Genomic DNA, 11917 nt, shown 5'->3' on the forward strand with positions numbered 1-11917 from the left:
TGAAGGTCCCTTCCAACTCTAACCGTTCTATGATTCTATGAAAGTGGACAGGTTTCAACCCACTCACACCTCAGCCTCTGTCCTACCTGGGAACGAAAAACCACATTAAAAAGAAAGCTCGCCCTGGGAACGGTCCCTTTAGGTGCCAGTGCTGCAGATGTCCTTGAGACAGCCACCAGAAGGTTTCTACTGCGACTTGAGCAACCTCTTGTTCTCACAACACGCTCCTTTCCTTTGATACCCAAAGCAGTTCAGGCTGCCAGGGACCGTGGGGACCCAACCTGCTCCCTTCTCCCCACAGCCACTGGATTTAACGCCAGCGAGGGCCAAAAGATGATCTCAACTCCAAAACCAAGCCCACCAAATCCCAAGCAGCAGAGGTCACGCTTAGTCAAGCGGATGCAAAGCAGGGAATCGCAGTCCAGCGGCCTCAGCCAACAGCCTCCCCTGTGCTCATTTCACCCAAATCCCACCACTTTTCTGGGAAGCGGATGAAAACCGCACGCCTCGGCGAGAGCCTGCTGATCTGGTCGGAGGCGCGTGCACACAAATCCCTCAACTCCTCTGCTCCAAGCAGGGAGCTGGGTGGTTTTTTTATATATATTTTTTTTCCCCTTTCTGATTCTTCCCAAATGTTCCTGACCACATTAAACGTTGCCAGAATCAGAGGCGTTTTGTGGTTTTGTTATTTTGATTTTTTTTTTTATTTTTTTTTAAAGCCTCAGCCACCACAGCGCACCGGGCACACGGAGAAGGCTCTACAGGATTTCTCCTTTGAGGGGACGTGGACTCACAGATGCACACGTTAGATTAAAGGGAGCAAAGAAGCTTATGAAGCAGAAACAACAGCACCCAGAAAGCCAACTTCAGGTCGGCAGCAGGGTTCAGAAAGTACTTAAGAGACAGCTGAATTACGAATAAAACTGATGATACATCCGTCTATCCTCCAAAGCCTTTCGTGTGCGCTCAGCACGCTGCATGGCCAGCTTGAGACGCGTTCCTCAACCTGAGTAATTCAGCAGATGGACACCAAAAAAACCCAAACCCCTCCCAGCACAGCGAAAGGAAGCAAGACAGGCTCTTCAAGAAGCAGCATTTTCCCCTTTCGAGTCCACGCGTAACTCCGCATCTCAGCAGGCTGCCAGTGAGAGCGGGTGGCTGTTTCATTTGGAGTCTTTTAAAGGGTATAGACAACATGGTTGATGGTTGGAGTCAATGATCTGAAAGGTCCCTTCCAACCTAGGGAATTCTACGATTCTATGACATTTTTTACAGAGGAGGGTGGCAAGACCCTGGCCCGGGTTGCCTAGAGAGGTGGTGGATATTCCATCCCTGGAAACATTCCAGGACAGGTTGGATGGGGTTCAGAGGAACTTCATCTAGTTGAAGATTCAGCCTGGAGAAATCTCTGGGGAGACCTTCGAGCCCCTTCCAGGCCCTAAAGAGGCTCCAGGAAAGCTGGGGAGGGACTCTGGAGCAGGGAGGGGAGCCACGGGACGAGGAGGAACTGCTTTAAACTGGAAAAGGGGAGATTTAGATGAGATATTGGGAAGAAATTCTTTGCTGTGAGGGTGGTGAGCCCCTGGAACATGTTGCCCAGAGAAGCTGTGGCTGCCCCATCCCTGGAGGGGTTCAAGGCCAGGCTGGACGGGGCTCAGAGCGACCTGGGCTGGTGGGAGGTGTCCCTGCCCATGGCAGGGGGGTGGACTCGATGGCCTTTAAGGTCTCTTCCAACCCAAACCATTCTATGATTCTAAGATGTTGGACAAGATGGCCTTTAAAGGTCCCTTCCCACCCAAACCATTCTATGACTCCAACTTCAAAGAGGGCCTATTTGTCTAAATATCCCACACAGCCCATGGGCTGACTCTTATAACCTTAATTCCACTGTTATTTAAACACACCCTATTGTCCATCCTTTTCTTCCAAAGCTTCCACGTTGTAGTCAATAAACGATTGCACTTTTCCATCTAACGCAATGATCTCTCCCAACTGTGTGCAAAGTGCTCTCAGGCTTGCAAGAAGCGCTATGGAGAGATCAATAAAAATCATAATACTATAGCTTCAACTCGCCGAGTAAGTAACGGTTCTGGATGGTAAAAAGCTTGGGTTTCCAAACACGTCGCCCGTGGAAGTCATTTACATTCAAGCAGAGCGCAGAGCGGAGAGGGAAGATCAATAAAAATGCAACGAGGCAGACAGAGAAATGTCATCACCTCGGGAAGAGGCAGCCCAGAAACCGCGTGCATCCGACGAGAGCACAAATGGACCAGGCACGTGTGTTTTCTGTAGGGGCTACACCGCAAAGAAGGCATCAGCTTCAATTCAGAGATGTTTTGTTTTTTTTTTTTTTATAGTCCTCGGTGGTAAAGAGGAAGGGGACTGCATGGTCAAAACCACTGATGGCCCAGAGAGCTGAGATCCCAGACTCCAGTACTATTTTACTGCACCACTTTTGACACATTGAGGTCTCTTCTCTTCCCATTTGTAGAATGGGAACAGCGGTGAGGTTGTTCAGCCTGGAGAAGAGAAGGCTCCGCAGAGACCTTCCAGCCCCTGCCAGGCCCTAAAGAGGCTCCAGGAAAGCTGGGGAGGGACTCTGGAGCAGGGAGGGGAGCCATGGAACGATGGGAATGGTCTTACACAGAAAGAGAGGAGATTGAGATGAGATCTTGGGAAGAAATTCTTTGCTGTGAGGGTGGTGAGCCCCTGGCCCAGGTTGCCCAGAGAAGCTGTGGCTGCCCCATCCCTGGAGGGGTTCAAGGCCAGGCTGGACGGGGCTTGGAGCAATCTGGTCTAGTGGGAGGTGCGACATCCCTGTCCACGACAGGGGGTTGGAACTGGATGGTCTTTAAAGTCCCTTCCCCCCCAAACCATTCTGTGATTCAGCCTGGTGAAGAGAAGGCTCCAGGGGGACCTTTCAGTCCTCAGGGGGCTTCTAAGAAAAATGGGAACAGACTTTTTAGCAGGGCCTGTAGCAATAGGAGAAGGGGTAAGGGCTTTAAACTGAAAGAGGGGAGACTTAGACTAGATATTAGGAAGAAATATTTTACGTGGAGGGTGGTGAGACGCTGGCCTGGGTGGCCCAGAGAGGTGGGAGATGCGCCATCCCTGGAAACATTCCAGGCCAGGTTGGAACGGGGCTCTGACCGACCTGATCTAGTGGAAGACGTCCCTGCCCATGGCAGGGGGGTTGGAACTGGATGATCTTTGAACGTCCCTTCCCACCCAAACCATTCTGTGATTCTATACGCACAGATGCGGAATATGCCCATCCTGTGGCGAGGTCAGAAATTTAAACTTTCGGTACACAACGCTGCGTTTTGTTTGAATGTTTGCTGAGGTTTTTACTCCGATTTATAACCCCCAGTCCCTCCGCACTGCACTAGAAGACAAGAGCAGCCTCCAAACCACCTTCAGGTCAGGTATCAACTGGTCCGGGGCTAAGTCACCGGTGGCCGTGACAGCCCCCAGGCATCCTTTATGCCACATTCAAGCCCAAATATCGCTAATCCCCTGCTCCTTACACCCCTCCCTCCCTTCCAGCAAGGGCTTTCCTCGCAGTCAAACTGTGTTTTAAAAAGTCGGCGCTAACGAGCAAAACTATAACATTAACCCCAAGTCAGAAAAGCTCTGCTCCACGCCACAAATGTAACTTGCAATCCATGTTCAATCCAGGAACAAAACCTTCCAGGATCGCGTTGCCTGTAAAAAATACAATAAGCAAAGCCTTCTCCCCCTGACAGTCTATTTCAGGCCTCATTTGCCGCAAGTTTTATGAGATGTTAATCAACAATCAAAAATTTCCACACCTTTCACTGCAGGAATCGTGGTTTCTGCTCTCTAAATTACACCACTGGGTTACTACACGTCACAGTTAATGAGCCCTCTCTGCCCATTTCCAATCTCCTTCCCATTTACTGTTTAAAAATACTTTAACAATTCAAAAACTATATTTCTTTTTTTTTTTTTTTTTTTGCATTTGAGAGGACAGAGATGAGGATATCCAGTTGCCTGCCAGCCAACTGGGTCAGTACTGAAAAAAAAAATAAAAAAAAAAATCAGAGCGATGTATTTAGCACTCTAAAAACTGGGCATCCATCAGGCCTCTTTGCAGGGCTGTTTGTTGAGGATGCTTTAAAAGGGCAGGAGCAATCCCAGCAGAAAGAGGAGGAAAAATAAATACAATCACCAGATCTATTAAGGGCCGAGAAAACAGCGAGGGACGGACGAAGAATTTGAGAAACGAGGCGCCTCCCATTGTCACAGCACAATGTGGTTCTTTCACCGCTCGCCAGGAGCTGGTAAAGGGAGAAAACCGGCTTCGGAGGTTCCTGCGAGCAATTTAAGGAGTGACGATTAATTCCAAGGCTTCCATTTCTTCCCCTCAGCACCCGGAGTACATTTATCCCTCGCTTGCTTCTTGGCAAACTGGAATTAAAAATAGCCAGCCCGGATGAGTTGCAAAGTGAAAAAAAAAAAAAAAAAAAAAAAAGAGAAAAGTATTACAAGCAGAAATGTCTCTTTTTGAGAAGAGAGAGAGGAGGAAGAGGAAAGGTCTAGGTTCAATGCGTTATCTAGAGCATGTAAGGAAATAATCACTCAAGCAAAAACGCAGGAGGGAGAGGATGGCTGCTGAAGCCAGGAACGAGAATTTTTTTTTTTTTTTTTTTAAAGGTACTGGAGGGAAGAAGTCATCATAACATTTCTAGTGATCTTAATCAGCAAAAAAAAAAAAAAAAAAAAAAAAACCACCAAAAACCCAACACAAACCCAAGTTCTCCCTGATATTTATTTATTATCTGGAGCAAACAGGTCCAAATAAGCACGCCACAAAAACGCTGCTGTACAGTGACGCTGGGTAAAATCCAGGCTAAAAATCCCACACCTGATGATTTACGATCCATCCCCTGGAGCCAGTGCCCTCCATGGCTCTGCCGCACCGGCGAGGAACTTGCAGCTTTACCGGATTATACAGAAATTTTCCCTCTTGGAATCAGCCCAGTCCCTAGAGACTTCTGGGTTGTATTTAATGGTTTCGTTGTGGTTTGTGGGTTTTTGTTTAAAGGTTGTTGGGGAGGGATTTTTGTTTGTTTGTTTTTTAAAATCGTGTATATTCACGAGTTACTAGAGGTGAGCTTCTAAAACCTTCATCTTTTCAGATGAGGAACACCACACCGCAAGTCTTTGGTCTTCATACGATTGCCAGAATGGTTTGAGGACTTCAGCCTTGCCCAAACCGGTCTTAAACCAAGATACCTACTCATGAGACACCATGTCTGCTATCTAGATTATAGTTTACCTAGAAACTCACCCAGAAAAACTTGCCCTGGAAGCTTCACCAGCCTAAATGCAGATTGAGCAATCACAGTAGATTGACCCAGGAGAGACAATGGTCAGGTCAGTTGACCTGTAGAAGGAGAAGACGCAACAGGACGCTGCTGGAATGGGGATTTAGGAAGCTGCTCCTATCTAAAACGATTACTTTGCGGGGGGGGAGTTGTCTACACCAGCTCGTCGCACGTTTCTACAGCTCAAGACTCCAACCCTACAATCACTTCCCAGTTGACAACCCCCCACGTGGTAGAATGCAGCTCAAGGACTCAATCAAGCCCAAAGTATTGGCCAAGACCTTCAAATCCAGGTACAGAACCGTGGATTCACCTAATTCTCTGGGATAGCTCCTCACAAAGCTTTAAACAAACACAAAGTTGAGGCAACTCCTTCCCTGGAGCTCTACCCGAGGACATTAGGCTTATCCTTAGAGAGGACCTATGTGATGCAATGGGCCTCCTCCACCTTCCTACCAAAGAACGGCCACGTTGCTCCATGTGACAGATTCTCTGATGCTTTCTCCAGTCTAAGCTGAAATATTTCAACAAACAAGACTCCATCGTTTCTCTAGGAAGAAAAGTTTCACAGCAAAGTTTAGTCTGTCAGGAAGCACCCAACACGCAGCCTGGACATCCCTAATCCCTCCTTGGAGGTGTTCAAGGCCAGGTTGGATGGGGCTTTGAGCAACCTGGTCAAGTGGGATTTGTCCCTGCCCATGGCAGGGGGTTGCAAGTGGATGATCTTTAAGGTCGCTTCCAACCCAAAGCATTCCATGATTCCATGATCCTGCCAGGACCGGCTTAAGGATTTTGGAAACTCAGAGTCCTAATTGAGAGATGAGCTGTAGATACCACAACCACAGACAATAAGGCAGCTTGCAACTGTTGAAAGCCACAGCTCTAAAGATAGAGCGACGTACAGCCAGGCTGCTGGGATTGTCCCAGATTTTACCAGGTTTTTTTTTTTAATATTAAAGAGGTGGAGGAGCAGCTCTGTAAACAAGGAAGCAAAACAAACACGCACCAGATTTACGATCAGCCGCACCGTGCTCCCGAGCAGCTCTGCCCTCACACGGGGCTGGTTGACGACATGTACCCAGAAGGTCCCACATCAAACTGATCACACATGGGCAGACGTTATTTTCCTATTTTTCAGAAGCCAGGCATCCCATAAAACACTTTTTTTTTTTAATTATTTTGGACAGGATCTGGGATTCAACAACATTCTCTAAAACATCTGGAAGGCCTACAACTAGTTGATGGGTTGGTGAAACTTCTCAAGCATCAGGTCCAGGCCCTACATTCCTGCTTCAAGATGATGGCATCTTACTACTCATATAATTATAACGCACAACCACAGGTCCAAAATGCCCAATACAGGGTAGGAAGAACGAGGCAGAAGGGATTTTCTTTTAAATCAGAATAAAAAGCCGTCCACACAACGTGTATCACCTCACTGCTCTTACGTTGCCAGCTTCGTTAGCGTACACATATCTTCATTAATCTTCATAAAGCTGGTCAAGGGTACGCCCAGCATCACTGTTGAACTTAACAGCTGCAGCAGCTGCCTAGGACTAACCACAAAATCCATTTTGTGGTTGCAACCAGGGTAGAAAGTGGCTCTTGTCCCAACAGGACAGCAGCAGCAAAAAAAAAAAAAAAAATAAAAAAATTCTCAAAACCAAAATAAAACCCACGGACCCACCAACCACACACCCACCGTCACGGCTATTGGGAAAATCCCCTGTGAAATGCGACGTTAGTCAGGACTTGGAGAACCTTCAACAGTCCCGACTTCAGGAGTCTCCCTCTCCTTTTACAGTCAGACTTGATGATCTTAAGGGTCTTTTTTCCCCTCCCCAAACCTAAATTGATTCTACAATTCTCTGACATCTCCTCACTCCCACCACCCCAACGCAACGTCCCGGCAGCAAGTCCCACGGCACCCAATGGCGGGACCCTCCCAGCAAAGACCCATCCGGCGCCCGATTTAACCAAATTTAATCCTCCTGCATCTCTTCACCCACCTTTTATTCAGCTGCAAGCTACGAAGCTCTGGGCTCTTGGCCAACCGGCTGCATCTCCTCTCTCTCGCTCCCTCAGAGCTGCAGGTTACAGGAGACCGTGGCATTTCTGCTTCTCTTATTAGGATCGTTAATGACCTAATTTAAGCCACGTAGAGTATACCCAGGAATTACAGGCACAGGCTCCTCAAAGGAAGTTCACAATAAATCACAGAAACTCAGCGGCAAGCACTTCTCGGGCACCTTTATATCAGCAATATTAATTTTACCAGGAGGACAGCGAGTTCGCTCCCTCCCCTCTTTTTAAGCCACTGACGAATCGCGATGTCTTGCTAGCAGCCTCCTTTGAAAAAGCTCCTTTGAACCCATCTCCAGCTCCTTTGGAAGAGAGCTACGCGAAGACATCTGGCTCGCAGACAGGCTAGACCTTGGTTTGTCTTGATCTGCAGCAGGAAGAACACAGCGACCATAGATTTCGGTGGGAAATACCCCGTCAGTGGCTCCTTTAGCGTCAGAGTGAAGACTTCACTGGAGACGATGGGCCTCAACACATGCCTTTCTTCCCCAAGGAAGAGCGCTGAAATTATCTCTCCCAAGGGGATTAGCGTAACTCAAGTCGTTGGGATTAACCTTAAAAGAGTCATTTAGACTTAAAAACCATCCCAGGTACTGATACACTGCCATCAGCGGCTCAAACTCCCAGTGCAGAGTTGGATTAATCCAAATTTTAGGTGGGGAATATATCTCCTGAGGAGCCGAGCGTACGTACAAAACCCCACGGGAGATGTCTGGGAAGGGTAACGCCGCTAGACCTCAAGTCCCGCCCCCCCCCCTTCCTCGCACCCTTCCTAAGTGATGGGGAAGAAACATATAGCTTCTCCCTTCTAAAAAAAAAAATAGAGAAAGCATACGGCACGGCACAATATTCGATAAGAGAACCACAAGAGGCATTTATCAGCCGATGTAAGATCACATCTTGCAAGCACAAGCCAAGATCTTCACATCCACGAGCACCAAACACCAAGTACCATCAGTCTCTCCCCTCCCCACACTCCCCCCCCTCCCAAAAAAAAAAAAAAAAAAGTCAGCAGCGAGACAGTTTGCAGCAGGCAGATGATGGAATCGCGAGGGTGTTGGTTCCCCCTAGCACCGCAGAAATCAGCTCGCAACGGCGCCACAAACGAAGGCGACAGATTTCTTTCCTTCCCCCCCCCCCCCCTCAGCCAAGGTGCAATCACGCTGTTTTTAACGAATCATGTGGTATATTAACATTCAGCCGCAGCTACCGCCCGGGCAGAGGCGAACATCCAACCGTCCATGGACGGGAACGGCCACCAACGCCGAGCTCGGCGTCGCATCTCGCTGACAACTGGTCCAGCTACACTCAGCCAGAATCATCCCCCCCCCCCCCGCCCCCGCTCCCAGTTCAAGCCACCTGCTGCTTGCAGGTACCCAGAAAGCTCACACCAAGCTCCCTAATTTCATGAATTTTCTTATAAAAAACATTTATTATCCCCACCCCCCCCCTTTTTAAACCCACCCAGCTGCCTGTGCCAGGTGAGGCACTGGAGCGCAGCAGCTGCGGGTTTATCTGTAGAGGTCACCCAAGGGTTGATTAAACTGCTATCGCTAAGGAAAATGGGGGGGGGGGGGGGGGGCAGGGAAAAAAAAAATTAAATAAATAAAAAATTCCCATCCTGCAGATTTTGCAGCCGGAGAATGCAGGTCCGGGGAAGCAGCAGAGCAGCGCAGGGAGGAGGGAAAAAAAACCAAACAAAAACCCCACACCAAAACCCCACAACCCCCACCCAGCAGCTCGCCGTCCACCGCACACGTGAAATAAAAAAAAAAAAATAAAAAAAACCCCAATAAACCCCATTCCAGCACAAATATCACAACTCGGCCATTTGTCCCCACTTTCATGCCCCCCCTCTCCCCCGCCCCCTCCCCTCTCTGCAGCCCCCCCCCCCGCAGACCCTGCAGTGGGATCTCCCCCCTCCACAACAAGCCCGATCCCTGCCTGTGCACCTTTCCCAGCGCATCCCTGCATCCACACCCATTCCCACGACATCTTCTGCGTGTCCCCCCCCGCGACACACACTCCCCGAACCCCCCCATTTCGCCCTGCCACACCTTACACCTCCGTAAAAATCCCTCCCCTGGCTGCATCCCATGGGGTGGGATCCATCCCAACCCGTACCACCACCCCCCCCCCGCCCCAACCCCGGCAGAGCATCCACAGGGAATAAAGTGGGATCCAGCCCCCCCACGGGGAGCAGGGGAGGGGGAGCCCCTCCAACCCCCCCCCCGGCCCCATAGGGAGCACGGGGGGATCCAGCCCCTCCATAAGCCCCGCCATGGGGAGCAAGGGGGGGGGGATCCAGCCCCTCCATAAGCCCCGCCATGGGGAGCAAGGGGGGGGGGGGGGGGGGGGATCCAGCCCCTCCATAAGCCCCGCCATGGGGAGCAAGGGGGGGGGGGGGGGGGGATCCAGCCCCTCCATAAGCCCCGCCATGGGGAGCAAGGGGGGGGGGGGGATCCAGCCCCTCCATAGGGAGCAGGGGGGAGGATCCAGCCCCTCCATAAGCCCCCCGACGGGGAGCAGGGTGGGATGCAGCCCCCCCCCCCCCACGGGGAGCAGAGGGGATATGCAGCCCCCCCCACATGGAGCAGGGAGGGATCCAGCCCCCCCCCCCCTACTTTACCAATGATCCCCCTAGAAATCAATCAGGGTGGGGTTGGGATCCAGACCACCTCCCCCCCCCCCCGCTTCCATCTCCCTCCTGCAACCACAGCGAACCAGGTGGGGGCACCCAGCCCCCCCACCATGCACCAAAACCGGGGGGGGGGGATGTGTGGGGGAATGTTCACCCACCCCTCCACACCCCCTCAGAGCACAGGGGTGGGCTTAGCCCCCAAACCTACTTCCCCTCCCCCGTCCCCCCCCCAAAAAAAAAAAAAAATCAAACAGGCGCAGACAGCCCGCCCCCCAATTAAACGCGTAGGGCGACAGAAGGGGGGGACAAAACACCCTCCTTCCCAAAAACAGACAGCCCCCCAAGGTGAGGAGGGGCGGGGCAAACATCCCTCAGGGCACCCCAAGGAGGGGGGGCGCCCCTACATAGATATATGGGGGGGAAAAGAGGGGGGACAAATGGGGCCCAGACCCCCCCCCTCAGGGCCCCCGGGGGGGCTTCGACCCCCTCGGGGGCCCTGAGGGGGGGGTCTGGGCCGCATAGAAGAGGGGGAGCAGCCCCCACCTCCATAGGCCTCAAAAGCCCCTGTAGGCCTCAGACACCACCACCACCCCCCCCCCCAAAAAATAAAACCCCACCCCGCGGTGCCGGTTCTCACCTTTCCGCCATCTTCCCGGCGGCCTCACCGCTGGTCGGCGGCGGCGGCGGCCCCGGTGCCGGTTCGGCCTCTCATGGCCCCGGCGAACCGATCGAGCCGCCGCCGTTTGTCGTGTGTCGTCCACCCCAAACGCCGCCGCCTCCGCCACCCCCCGGGGGTTCCGAACCCGCGGCCGCCCCGCCGCTGACTGAGGCCGGCGCTCGCGCTGCTCAGCGTCCCGCCGTCACCAGCGACAACGGCGGCGGCCGCCAATGGGGAGAGGCGGAGGGGGCGGGGCCCGAGGGGGCGTAGGCGGGACTTGAAGGCCGCGCCCCCCTCTTCCGGGGAGGGCCGCGGGGGGTGATGGGAGTTGTAGTTCGAAGGGGGAGGCGGGGGGTTGCGCATGCGTGTGTGGACACGCGTGTGTGCATGCGTGTGAACATACGTGTGCGCATACGTGTGGAGACGTGTCCGGGCAGGCAGGTGTGCGTACAGGCATGGAGACACCTGTACGTACATGCAGATATACGCCCACACATGCAGTTATACGGACATGCGTGCGTACATACATGTAGATATACGTGCAGACATGTGTACGTGCATGCAGATATAGCTACACACGTGCAGATATATGTACATACATGTGTACATATATGTACAGACATGCAGATATATGCGCATGCATGCATACATACACGTAGATTTATCTACATACGTGCAGATGTATGTATATACATGCACATGTCTGTACACACATGCATACACAGGTGCAGATATGTGTACATGCATGCAGATATATGGACATGTGTGCGTACATACATGCAGATAAAGGTACATACATGCAAATATATGTATATACATGCAGATAGCTGTACACACACGCATACACGCATGCAGACGTATGTGCATGCGCGCAGTTATGTGGACAAGTATGTGTACATCCATGTAGATATATGTACGTATATGCAGAGATATGTATAGACATGTAGATACATGTGCACACACGCAGCTATAGGCACATACATGTGTACATACATGCAGATAAAGGTACATGCACGCAGATATACGCACATGCATGCAGCTGTATGTACATGCATGTAGATATATGTACACTCATGCAGTTATACGGACACGCATGCGTACATACATGTAGCTATAGGTACATACATGCAGATGTACGCGTATACTTGCAGATAGCTGCACACACATGCATACGCGCATGCGGAC

General features: G+C 51.4%; 1 protein-coding gene across 3 annotated transcripts in view; it reads right to left on the reverse strand.

Moving 5' to 3' along the window:
* The window catches only part of ARHGAP39 (Rho GTPase activating protein 39), a 161883-nt gene extending 150955 nt beyond the window's left edge, over positions 1-10928 (reverse strand). For all 3 annotated transcript variants that reach the window (XM_054192203.1, XM_054192204.1, XM_054192201.1), the window contains exon 1: positions 10712-10928. In XM_054192203.1, the coding sequence (XP_054048178.1) occupies positions 10712-10722 (11 nt within the window). In that variant the 5' untranslated portion in view covers positions 10723-10928. The remainder of the gene's footprint in view (positions 1-10711) is intronic.
* Positions 10929-11917: the final 989 nt, after the last annotated feature.

The sequence above is a fragment of the Rissa tridactyla genome, chromosome 2 (assembly GCF_028500815.1).
Source record: "Rissa tridactyla isolate bRisTri1 chromosome 2, bRisTri1.patW.cur.20221130, whole genome shotgun sequence".
NCBI lineage: Eukaryota > Metazoa > Chordata > Aves > Charadriiformes > Laridae > Rissa > Rissa tridactyla.